Source organism: Leptopilina boulardi, unplaced genomic scaffold (assembly GCF_019393585.1).
Source record: "Leptopilina boulardi isolate dan_hultmark-lab unplaced genomic scaffold, ZJU_Lbou_2.1 LbouV2_278, whole genome shotgun sequence".
Taxonomy (NCBI): Eukaryota; Metazoa; Arthropoda; class Insecta; order Hymenoptera; family Figitidae; genus Leptopilina; species Leptopilina boulardi.
In genome coordinates, this window is record NW_026137838.1 from 3,221,203 (window position 1) to 3,235,135 (window position 13,933).

A 13,933-nucleotide genomic window follows, 5' to 3' on the forward strand; every position below is an offset into this window, starting at 1 on the left:
TTTTGAAAACTTCAATTCAAAATCTTTTAAAATTCAATTATTTTCAAAAATTTCAATTTAAAAGCTTCAATTATTTTTAATGATTTTATAATATTCTTCGAAAATTCAATTATTTGAAAGCATTTTGCAATTAAAAAAAATTTTTAAGTTCAATTTTTGTCTGTAATTTCTAATAAATTCTTCAATTATTTGAAATTAATTTATTTTCCAAAATTTCAATTATTTTCAAAATTTTCAAATCAAAATCTTTTAAAATTCAATTATTTTCCAAGCATTCAATTCAAAATCAACTAAAATTCAAGTATTTTTCAAAACTTTGATTGAAATTCAATTATTTTTGAAAATTTAAATTCAATATTAATTAAAATTCAATTATTAATCAAAATTTAAATTGAAATTTAATTATTTTCCAAAATTTCAATTATTTTTAAAAATTTAAGTTCAATTCAGTGAAAAATACAATTTTCAAAAATTTTAATACGAATTTGTAAAAAATCGACAAAATTTCAATTCAAAATCAATTAAAATTCAATTATTCTTAAACATTTCAATTTAAAATTATTTATCAAAATTCACAATCCAAAATCAACTACATAAAATTAAATTATTCAAAATTTCAATTAAAATTCAATTATTTTCCAAAATATTAATTCAAAATCAACTAAAATTCAATTATTTTCAAAAATTTCAAATTAAAAGCTTCTAAAATTTAATTATTTTAAAAATTTTCCATCTAAAATTTGTTGAAATTTAATAATTTTTAATTATAACTCTTTCTGAAGAGAAAAAATGAGATTTCATTTTCAAAAATGAGAAAAAGAATTGTCAAAATTTGACAAGTCATAAGATAAATATTCAAAAAAACACGTGAAATCAGAAAAGGCCAACTTCAAGTTAGGACAGAAGGACAGACGTAGCATTTTATTATTATATAATTTTTAAAAATAAAAATGTTTCAAAAATCCGAGAAATTTGAATTCATTTTTGAAAATAATAAACAGAATTAAATATTTTTCAATTATATTCTAAAAATTCATTAAAAAAATAGTTTAAAAAAAAAAGAATTATTAATATTCCCCTGAAGGTGGATATAATTTTTCAAACAATATTCTGATAACAAATTTTTACTAAATATTGACAAAATGGGGAGAAAATAATAAATTTACATGACAATAATTTTACCTGTCTTGAGACTAGACCGCAAGAGCGTATGGCGTGCTGGTGTGGTAATGCTGGTATAATCAACTCGGGGTAAATGTTGGTCAGAACCACTTCTTGGCATAATTCTACTGCCCCCAGTATGTTGAGAGTATCCATAATGTGAGGCTTGAGTTTGGCCTGAAATTCTACCTCCAGCTGACTGCATTCCAGTCCCAGTTGACATACGACGTGGTCCATTCGATGACATCACAGGATTCGCATAAAACGAATGAACCTAAATGAAAATTTAAATATAAATTATCCAATTCTTCTTTTTTACTTTTCTAATTTTCTAATTATAAACAGCTTTTAAGCGACTTTTTCACTTTTCACGTTGCTTTTATATTAAATATCATGCTTTGAAACTTAGTTTTTTTTAGAAAAAAAAAATTAACGAGCAATTTTTTATAATAATTATATCAATTAAAAGCATTTTTTTTTTAATAATTAAGAATTAATTTTGCAATATTCTTATAGAAGAGAAGAGAATGAGAACTAAAAATAGATGTGTCGAATAACATCTTTTTGTTGAGAAAATAATTTTACAATTATTAATTAAATGTCTTAATATTTAATTAATTATATTAGAAAACAAAATTATGTACGTTTTAAGCCGTGAAATGTGCTGAGTCTTGCTAAAAGCATTTACAAAACATTCCTTGACAATTCCTTTATTTACCTCGTTTATTAGTTTTTATCTTCTTTTTACAAAAAAATTTTTTTAAAATTTTGTTTAATCAAATTTAAAAATAAAATTACATTTAAAAGTTTTTTAAAAACATTTTTTGTATTTAATTGAAAAGTGATATAAAAGCAAAAATAATTCTTTTCTATCTATAATAATAATTATTATCAATTATTTTCATTATTCCAATTTTTAATTTAATTTACCGTATTAAAAATTTTCACTTTATTTTCCATTATTTCACAATGAATATTTGAATGCTATAAACCCTTTTTATAATGAAGTTTATGAATAAAAATTTACTTTTCATAATTTCATCTTTTGTCAAGAAATGTATTTTCTGCTCGAAGCAAAGTGAACAGTATATATATATATATATGTATAGCGAGGGAGAAAATATTGGAAGATGCACACATATAAACAGATATAGAAAAGCTTTTGGAATAGATTGACAGAGAGACATAGTGAGCCCAGAGAAAAATTTATTTGCCCTCATCGACAATACACACAAAACATTTCGTTTATATTTGCGTAACAAAAAAAATAATTTCCTTTTTTTTCTTTTGCTATCTCAACAGATAAAAATGATTATTATTTTTTCAAAAATTTTTGATTCAATCAAAAGTGACTGAGACTCAAAATTTGAGATATGCCACACAAATATTGATAAAAAAAAAAAATGTTTTGTCAAAGCAAAATATTTTTCTCAGTTGAAAAAAAGATAGAGAAATAGAGAAAGAAAGAGAAAGAGAGAGAAATAGAAAGACGAAGGGGGTGCGCCAAATATAATTTTAGTATAGCAATATACATATTGAAGTATATACTCATTACGAGATCTAGATATCAACAAGAGTTATATTATTTTTACCTTCGTGAAATCCTGGTCAATTTTCAACGTAGCAGTCATTCATATATAGAACCGATTAGTCAATAAATTACGTCTTTTTAATAAATATTGAACGGCGGTCGTTAAATTTTTTCTCTCAACATTTTTATATTACAAAAAAAAAAAAAAAAAAAATTATTTCATTCAGAAAAAAAGTTATCAAGAAAAAATCTACGGAGGTATTGATTTTTTTTTAATAGAAAATTTAACTATCCTCTAGATCCGCCATTCTTTTTTTTTTCTTATTTAAATTAATTATTTGTATGTTCATAGCGCTCTTAGAGAGTGGAGGGCAAACAAGTGTGGAATTGTGCAAATAGGTAATAAAAAAAGGTGCTCGATCCACATCGTCTAAGACATCTATGTTTTATAATAAAATTCATCACTATCAAATGATCACTGACACACCAAATTTGTGTCATTAATTAATAAAAAATAAATAAATAAATTTTAGAAAATTTGTTTTAATAACAAACATGCAACATATTAAATTTTAATTTGTTCAAAAAAAGGGGAATTTTTAATTATTTTTTTTTTAAAAACATTGATAAATGTGTGTGTGTCATTTTTTTTGGGCAATCATTTAATAATAATAAATATTAATAAATGTAAAATCTAAAATAATTTTGAAAATTGAAATTATTAAACATACTTTTTCAGCGAGACTCTCCAATGTTTTTGGATAACCACGTTCGTAGGGTTGAAAATGTTGTGTTGCTGATGGTTTTGGTTGATGTGTGATAACAGGCGCTGGTGGCGGTTGATAGGACCAATGACCTTCGGGTCGTGAATTATAATAGAGATCGCCATTGCTTGATCCTAAATCTTGTGTCGATCCAAGTCCAGTGAGACCTAATCTTGATCTTGATGGTAACATTTCACGTCCGTCTCCTCTTCTTCGACTACTGTCACTAAAAAATTATTTTTCAATTAGGTCAAAGATATTTTATTTTTTTCAATTTTTTAAATTCTGTATTCTAATGAAAAGAATCCGAATTAAAAAAAAAACAATTGTAAAAAAATAATTTCCAAATTACCGTATATGATTACTACTTGAATGATCATTTTCATCTTCATTAATATCACGTTTAATGACAACGACAGGTGTTGTTTTGTGTTCGCTGTGAAGATTGTGTGGAATAAGCTGATGAGGACCACGCCTCGTGGCTAAAATGAGTCTCGTAGGAATTGACATCACAATTACAACATCATCTAAACTCATATGCGTCACGTCAACAAGATTCACTGCCAAAATTTCATCTCCCACCTAAAATATAAAACAAAATTCAAATTTGTTTTTTTTAATTTAATTTGAAAAAAAATTTAATAAAAAAAAATTGTTCAATTTAAAGATAATAGATTCGAGAAAAAAAAAGATAGAAACCTTGAGACAACCACTGTTATAGACGGCCGATTCCAGTGCTATCCTAGATATAAAAACGCCATCGTTTCTGTCTACTCCATTTCCTTCTCTTATATAAAGTCCCAACGTCTGTCCCGGACTCTTGATTATCTCGACGAAATGGATGGGATATTTTGGATCCTGGAAAAAGTTATTTTTAAAAATCTTCAATTAATAAAAATTTTTTAAATTCTTGACAATTTTTTTTTTCTATTCGAAATCGACGCGACGAATTAATTATTATTTCATTAACATAGAAAAAGATGAGATTAGAAACTCATGGATCAATATTCTTATTATAATTTTAGAAAAAAATTTACCTGCACTGAGATGAATTTCTTTGCAGCTTCTTGTGCCTGTCTTCCCATTTGACGTGGTTCAATGGTACGTACAACCATTTGACCTCGTCTTTCAACAGCTTCAAAAGCAGCAGCAGTCGAAGCATCATGGTCATTTTCCACCGTTTGAATTTGCTTGAATATCTCTGTACTGATCCCACTCACCTTTTTTTAAACAAAATTAAAAATTAATATTTAAATTATAAGAAAAAAAAATTTGTTTTGATAATATAATTTTTTTGTTTTTGAATAATTATATTGAAACTCACAGTTTTCTCTTTCCTGATGCATACCTTTCTGAAATCCCCTTGGATGACCATAGGAGGTGGTTCCTTGGGGCGCAACTGGTTGGCAGATGCCTGCCTCCCAGGACTTGCACTTATGTCTGTCACTTCCCCACGCCCCTCCTGAAAAATAAAAATCAAATTTAGTAGAGTAATTAAATTTTAAGGCGGGTTTTTTTTTTTATTTTTTCAAATCAAATTTTTGGGTGGAAAATTTGTTTTGGTTTCCAAAACTTTTCAATGAACCCAGAATTTGTTTTTTGTCGCAGTTTTTTTTTGTATTTGATTTTCTGCGAAAAAAAATAGTATTGAATCAAGAAAACACATTTGTTCGAATTTTATTCTTTTTAATAAAATTTTGGTAAATGAATTAAGAAAATTAGTGTGCAGCATCAAGTAAATAATTTTTCTTGAATCAATAATAATTTTTTTTTCAGTGTGGTTTTCAAAATACTTTTTTAATTTTTTTGAAATAATAATTTTTTTTCATGGTTTACAAAATATTTGTCTTAAAACATATAATTTTTTTTGTGTGGTTTTCGAAATATTTTTTTTTCAAACAGTGATAATTTTTTTTTCAGTGTGGTTTTCAGAATAATTTTCCTGAAAAAATAATTATTTTCAGGGATTTCAGAATATTATTCTTGAAACAATGATAATTAATTTTTGTGTAGTTTTCGGAATATTTTTCTTGAAACAATGATAATTTTTTTTCAATGTGGTTTTTTCAGAATACTTTTCTTAAAACAATAATTTTTTTTGTATGGTTTTCGAAATATTTTTTTTTCAAACAATGATAATTTTTTTTTTAGAATAGTTTTCGGAATATTTTTCTTGAAAGAATGATTATTATTTTTTCTGTGGTTTTAAGGAATATTTTTCTTCAAACAATGATAATTTTTTTTCAGTATGCGGTTTTCAGAATATTTTTTTTTTTTTTTTTGAAGCAATGAGTTTTTTTCAGTGTGGTTTTCAAAATAATTTTCCTGAAAAAATAATTTTTTTCAGGGATTTCAGAATATTATTCTTGAAACAATGATAATTATTTTTTGCGTGGTTTTCGGAATATTTTTCTTAAAACAATGATAATTTTTTTCAATGTGATTTTTTCAGAATACTTTTCATAAAAAAATAATTTCTTTTGGGTGGTTTTCGGAATACTTTTTCTAAAACAATAATTTTTTTTTCATAATTTTCAAAATATTTGTCTTAAAACAATAATTTTTTTTTGTGTAGTTTTCGAAATATTTTTTTTTCAAACAGTGATAATTTTTTTTAGAATAGTTTTCAGAATATTTTTCTTGAAAGAATGATAATTATTTTTTCTGTGGTTTTCGTAATATTTTTCTTCAAACAATGATAATTTTTTTTCAGTCTGCGGTTTTCAGAATATTTTTTTTTTTGAAGCAATGATTTTTTTTCAGTGTGGTTTTCAGAATAATTTTCCTAAAAAAATAATTTTTTTCAAGGATTTCATAATATTTTTCTTGAAACAATGATTATTATTTTTTGTGTGGTTTTCGGAAAATATTTTTCTTAAAACAATGATAATTTTTTTTCAATGTGGTTTTTTCAGAATACTTTTCTTAAAAAAATAATTTCTTTTGGGTGGTTTTCGAAATACTTTTTTTAAAACAATAATTTTTTTTCATGATTTTCAAAATATTTCCAGATTCAGTCGACGGATATAATTTACATGATCTATTAGATCTTACCCTCAAGCATGGCACGAGGATGATCCACGCGGTCGATCCACACATCCGGTCCCACTACACACACAAACACACAGAGAGGATTAAATTTCCAATCCCTTTACACTCATACCATTATTATTTGAACCCTCCAGTTCTGGAGATACATTTCACTATAACTGTTGGAAATTTCTGAACCGGATCTCTTTCTCTCTCTCTCTCTCACACACACAATTCCTGCAATTTTCAACCACTTGTGCAAAAGGGCTACGAATTTTCACTCTGAGAAGAAGAACCACCCCAATATATACACTGTGACATACCGCACTTTGCCCCCATGCCAGCTAATATGGCGGGAACCTATCTTCAGGAGCAAGAAGCGGGGGCGCTTGCGCCTCTTTCCCTCCCTCCCTCACACCCCCTCCCCCGGGAATGAGAGAGTTTGGGTACTATCGACCCGATGTGACGTCACCTCACACCCATTCTAGTTTTCTCTCTCTGTCTCTCTCTCTCTCTCTATCGGGAGCGTATTTTCTTCCTGGTTGCTCTACATTTCTGTCTCACTCAATTGCTCTCCGCCCCCCTCAACCCCCTTTTGGTAAAAAAAAACTCTCTTCATCCCCTTTATCGGCCTCTCTCTCTCTCTCTCTCTCTCTCTCTCTCTCTCTCTCTCTCTCTCTCTCTCTCTCTCTCTCTCTCTCTCTCTCTCTCTCTCTCTCTCTCTCTCTCTCTCTCTCTCTCTTGCAATACGGCACGTCTGCGTCCTACAACCTCTAGTCTCGCCGGTCTACTCGGGATCGCACAAGAACCGGATGCCCATATGCGAGCAATGCAATGCCATCGCCTCTGATGCTGCACCTATATTATTACCAAAATCTTGAATATATTGCGGTTTAAACATACTGCAAATGCTGTTAATTAATGACAAATTTTAGAATTTATACACTGGAAAAAAATGTATTGTTATTCAAATATTCCGGTTACTTATGATTATGTATTATCAAATAAATATTTACTTGAACCAAATAATTTTTATTTAAGCCAATTAAATAGTATATTTGTTTTAAATATATAGAAATTATTGGTCCAAATACAATTTATTTAATTCAAATAAAAATTATTTGTTTCAAGTAAATATTTCTTTGATAATACCCACTTGGAAAAATTCCCCGGAAAGTGTCACCTGGAGGTTCTATCAGAATTCCGCCTAAACTTCCAACGTAATTCCGTCGAAATTCCATCGGAGTTCCATAGAATTTCCGATGGGATTCCGACGGAATTAGGACTCTAAAATTTTTGAAAAAAATTAATCGGAATTCCGTCGGAAATTCTTTGGAACTCCGATGGAATTTCGACGGAATTACGTTGGAAGTTCAGGCGGAATTCTGATAGAACCTCCAGGGGGCACTTTCCGCGGAATCTTTCCAAGTGGGTATTATCAAATAAATATTTACTTGAACCAAATAATTTTTATTTAAGCCAATTAAATAATATATTTGTTTCAAATACAAAAATTATTGGTCCAAATATAATTTATTTAATTCAAATAAAAATTATTTGTTTCAAGTAAATATTTATTTGATAATACCCACTTGGAAATATTCCCCGGAAAGTGCCCCCTGGAGGTTCTATCAGAATTCCGCCGGAACTTCCAACGTAATTCCGTTGGAATTCCATAGGAGTTCCAAAGAATTTCCGACGGAATTCCGATTAATTTTTTTCAAAATTTTTAGAGTCCTAATTCCGTTGGAACTCCGTCGGAATCCCATCGGAAAATTCTTTGGAACTCCGATGGAATTTCGACGGAATTACGTTGGAAGTTCAGGCGAAATTCTGATAGAACCTCCAGGGGGCACTTTCCGAGGAATCTTTCCAAGTGAGTATTATCAAATAAATATTTACTTGAACCAAATAATTTTTATTTAAGCCAATTAAATAGTATATTTGTTTCAAATATAGAAATTATTGGTCCAAATACAATTTATTTAATTCAAATAAAAATTATTTGTTTCAAGTAAATATTTATTTGATAATATTCAAAGTAATCGCGATCCAATAAATTTTTTTCTCAGTGTCTGCAATTAAGGGGGAAATTTTTTTTTTTTTTTTTTTTTTATCTTAAATAGCGATATGTTTTGCTAAAACGGCGAAAGTTTTCGCTATTCTAGAGAAATATATCGCTGTTCCAGAGAAACTTATCGCTATTTCAGATGAAGATTTTTTTGCGTGTAGGGAAAATTTTTTTTTATTTGAAACACCGATATTTTTCTCTAAAATAGCGAATACTTTCAATATTTTAGTACACTGAAAAAAGGGTTTGGTATTGATAACCAAACGTTTGGTTGGTATTTAAGCAAGCAAATTTTTTTTGTTGAATCAACAAAATTTTGGTTGTCCCAATCAAACTTTAGTTAGGACAACAAAAATCCTTTTTTTCTAATTTTGGTTATGTCAAACAAATTTTGATTGAGACAATTAAAATTTTGTTGATTCAACAAAAAAAATTTTGGTTGCTTAAATACCAACCAAACGTTTAGTTGTCAATACCAATCCTTTTTTTTCAGTGTACATCCAGAGAAATGATTTATTTTAAACAAATAAAATATGAGTTAACTAAACGTATATCTGCCTACTAACTCCATTTATTTGTTGCAAATATATTTTATTTTATTTAAATAAAAATTTTATTTGTCATAAATAAATATTTGCTTTGCCTCAAATTTTTTGCTTTGATTTAAATAAATTTTTTTTATTTAAATGAAATAAAATATATTTTGGCAACAAATAAATGAAAATATATACAATATATTTTGCAATTGTATCAGTAGTAAAAGTAAATAATTAGTCAGACTTTGAATTTTTTGGCAGTAGAACAAGTCAACAGTTAGTCAGACATAAAGAAATTTTAAATTTTGTCAGTAGTACAAGTAAATAGTCAGTCAGGCTAATAAAAATCCAAATTTATAATTTAGTGGGTAGTACAAGTAAATATTTAGTCAGACGTTTAAAAACTTTTTGTAATTTTGACAGTGGTACAAGTCAATATTTAATCAGACTTTCTTAATAAATGAAATTTTATTTATTTATTCAAATTTGAAATTTTTTCAGTAGAACAAGTCAATATTCCGTCAGACTTGATAAGAAAATTTGTTAATTTTTTTTATAAATTTTTGCCAGTGGAAAATATCAATATTTAGTCAGACTTTTTACGTTTGTAATTGTGTCAATAGTACAAGTAAATAATTTAATCAGACTTGTTAATTAACTTCTTTTTTTTATTAATTAACTTTACAATTGTATCAGTAGTACAGTTAAATATTTAGTCAGAATTGCTTAAAATTTTTATTCAATTGTATCAGTAGTAAATGTAAATAATTAGTTAGACTCAAAAAAAATATTTATAATTCTATCAGTAGTAAAAAACAAATATTAACTCAGTTTTCCTTGTAAATTTTTGTAAATTTGTCAGTAAAACACGTCAATATTTAGTCAGACAAAATTTTTCTAATTCTACCAATAGTCGAACTAAATATTAAATCAGACACACCAAAAAAAATTTGCTAAGTAAATCAGTAGTAGTACAAGTCAATATTTAGTCAGGTTTTTGTTATTTTTTCAGTTCAAATAAATATTTTTAATTTTTTAATTTTTCTTTTTTAGTTTTTTAGTTTTGTCAGTAGTGCAAGTCAATATTTAATTCAACTTTCTACGTTTTTCTAATTTCATCAGTAGTTTGAATTGATTCTAGTCAGACATAATAAATAAAGTAAATAAAAAACAGTATAGTAAAAATTAAATCAACTCATTCGGATTTTCCAATTTTTTTACATTATTTACAATTCTTATTTTTTATATTCATAAACTCTCTCTCTCTATATATATATATAGAAATAATTACAAACAACTATATATACCATGTAATTAAAAACTTTAATAAAGTTACTTGACACTGTGTATGAGCAATTATTATTTTTGTTGCAATTTACTACTCCCAGTTAGATATATTGGAAAGTTTTAATTAAAAAGAAAAATAACGTAAAGTTTTTCTGGACGTGTCATCGCGCCAAGGAAACAGTGTAAATTTTTTTTTTCAAAAATAAATATAATTCGAAAATTTCTATTTTTTAATTCGAGTAAAACTAATATAAAGTAATAATTCTTATTCGCACAAAGAAAATTTCATTTCAGTTATTTGACTATTATCTAACAAATATTTACTCCAAAAAAATAATTGGATCACCCGTAATTTTCATTTCAAATAAATAAATTTTATTTAAATTAAATAAATCGTATTTGAACCAATAATTTCTGTATTTGAATCAAATACAATTTTTCTTTTATTTATATACAAATATTCATTTAATAATAATAATAAAGTAACCGATTATTTGAATCAAATAAAAAATTTTCAATACACAGAAAATTATAAGGTATTAAAATAAGCAAAATTGTATTAAAATAATAAGCGTTGCAGCTTATTTTAATGCCTTTTAATTTTCTGTGTAATTATTTAAATTAATTAAATGATAATATTAAATAAACAATAAAATTCAAACTTTAATATATAAATATTCTCAGACTATTTATGTGTGTAAAATTTACATTTTTTCGAAAACTTTTCTTTTGAAACGAAAAAGAATTTCCCTCCAAGAAAAATGTATATAAAAAAGAGAAAAGATATTGCCTTAAATCAGCTATATATACACAAAACTTATATAAATAGTGCGAATAGCAGAAATTTTTGAAACACAAAGATGATGCATTCGCGTATATATACGTCAGTTAGGAAACTATCGAAAGTTTATAGGGCTCAACAAACTTCCATCAAAGTATATACCTGAACTTTGAATGATAAGTTTAATAGTACTAAATTACATATTTGATCATTACAGTCCTGAAACTATGTCAAATTATTTATTGAACGCAGGAACACAAATTTATTGCCACAAAAATATTCTTAAAAACGTCGATTAATCAAAACTAAAAATTAACCATTTTTTTAGATTAATTTTTTAAAGAAAAATTTCTTAAATTTATAGATGCAGTGTTAAAAAAATTTATTTGATTCAAATAATCGATTACTTTACTATTATCAAATAAATATTTATTTGTATTAAATAATTATTTTTTTATCCCCAGAGAAATGTTTTATTTAAACCAAATATATTTGAGTTTAATATAGTATTTTTGTCTAAGAGCCAACTGGGTCATTTATTTGGCGTAAATAAAAATTTTATTTGTCATAAATAAATATTTCTTTGTAACAAATAATTATTTCTCTGTATAACAAATAATTATTTATTTGCGACATATAAATATTTATTTAGCTTCGAGAAAATATATCTTTTCTCTGGAGTCAATTAAATGGTATTTGTTTCAAATACACAAAATATTTGGATCAGATATACAGTTTATTTAATTTAAATATAAAAATTATTCGATTCAAGTAAATATTTATTTGATAATAGTCAAGTAACCAATTATTTCAATTAAATAAAAAATTTTTTTTTCTCAATGCAGCTTCGAATATATTTTGTAAACAAAAATAAAAGAGCAACAATTATCCTTAATTTCACCTTCTTAATTTATCATTCTAACAAATTTTTTCTTAATCGTTTTTCATTTCTTTTTCTTTTTTTTTTGCCCTCGATTTGGGAAATAAGCTTTAGGCAGAAAGTATAATCTAGGCTCGCGGAGACCTAGCTTTCATGAAGGACCCTCTTTATCGAAAAAAGAAGGAATAAAAAGAAAAGCGAGATAAAGATACGCTGAATTCTTATTCTAGAAGCCTCTTCACGATTTAAAATGCGAGGACTGGATGCTCGCGAAAGATAAAAAGAGTGCTTTTCACAGTCGAAGATCAATTCTACTGTGAATATGAAGAAAATTACGATTTCAAGTGTCCGCCGAGAGGGTAAAAAGTTTTCAAAAATAATTATTCCTTTGCGGCAAATATATATATATAAAAGTCGTTGCAATTTAATATAAAATAGAAATTTTTTTTCCCCCATAACAAAACTAATTTATATGAAAAAAATAAATTTTATTTGATTTAAATAATCGCTTACTTGATTATTATTAAATAAAATATTTATACTTGAACCAAATAATTTTTATTTGAATTCACAGAAAATTAAAAGGCATTAAAATAAGCTGCAACGCTTATTATTTTAATCTATTTTTTTCTTATTTTAATCCATTTTGGTATTAAAATAAGCAAAATTGCATTAAAATAATAAGCTTATTTTAATGCCTTTTAATTTTCTGTGTTAAATAAATTGTATTTGAACAAATAATTTCTGTAATACCATTTTTTAATTGACTCAAATAATTATTTAATACAGAGAAAAATTTGTTTGAAATAACCAAATAAAATTACTGTACATTTAAATAAACGTTTGATTGATTCAACTAAATTATTCAATTGAACAATGAAAAAAAATTATTTGATTCAAATAATCGGTTACTTGACTATTATCAAATATTTATTATTGTAACAAATAATTATTACTTGAGTCAATTAAAATGATAATAAAAAAATTAGTTTAAACACAGTTTATTTAATTCAATTATTTGGTAAATATTTATTTGAGAATAGTCAAGTAACCGATAATTCGAATCAAATAAATTTTTTTATTTCGGTCAAATAATCGATTATTCGAATCAAATAAATTTTTTTCTATAAATATATAATATGATGATATAATAATAGAGATGCTGCATAATTTGCAACGATTTGTCTTATGCTTATTTCACAATTGATTAAGTAAGCAACTGTTGTTCAATTATGAGAGAACAGGACTCTCATGAGGGATGGCACGATTATATATATATATATAGTATTTGAAGAGATAGGAACAAACTATGTCGATCGATGTTATTTACACAAAACGGACGCGATAACGATGTATATCCGCAGTTAAATCTCAAACAGTAACAAAATAATTCTTTAAAAGCAACATTTTTTTAAAAAAATTATTATATATTATAAATTAATTTTTTGTAAATTCACACTGGCAAAAAAATTATTTTATTCCAAAAAATTCGTTACCTGCCTATTTTCATAAACAAATATTTATTTGTATCATATCAAATAGTATTTAGCACAAACAAAAATTTTATTTAGCGCAAATTAAATTTTTTTATTTAAATCAAATAAAATTTATTTAAAACAAAACAAAATTTATTAAAAAAAAAAAATTTATTTAAACAAAACAAAATTTATTTAAAGCAAAAAAAATTATTTAAACCAAATAAAATTAATTCAAAACAAATATAAATATATTTATTTTGTCACTGAGATAAATTTATTTAATACATAAATAAATATTTATTTGTCACTGAGACAAATAAATTTATTTAAAACAAATAAATATTTATTTGGCACTGAGACAAATAAATTTATTTAAAACAAATAAATATTTATTTTGCTGTGAGAGACAAATAT

General features: G+C 25.6%; 1 protein-coding gene across 7 annotated transcripts in view; it reads right to left on the reverse strand.

The window, feature by feature from the left end:
* LOC127281766 (rho GTPase-activating protein 100F) overlaps positions 1-13,933 on the reverse strand; it is a 47,055-nt gene that overhangs the window by 9,240 nt on the left and 23,882 nt on the right. For 6 of the 7 annotated variants that reach the window (XM_051305644.1, XM_051305643.1, XM_051305641.1 and 3 more), the window contains exons 4-9: positions 4,805-4,918; positions 4,494-4,676; positions 4,156-4,314; positions 3,809-4,038; positions 3,424-3,682; positions 1,183-1,435 (exon numbers count right to left, since the gene is read on the reverse strand). In XM_051305644.1, coding sequence (XP_051161601.1) covers positions 1,183-1,435; positions 3,424-3,682; positions 3,809-4,038; positions 4,156-4,314; positions 4,494-4,676; positions 4,805-4,918 — 1,198 coding nt within the window. Of the gene's footprint in view, positions 1-1,182; positions 1,436-3,423; positions 3,683-3,808; positions 4,039-4,155; positions 4,315-4,493; positions 4,677-4,804; positions 4,919-6,510; positions 6,576-13,933 lie in introns of those variants that run through there. The other variant, XM_051305646.1, reaches the window with a different exon arrangement.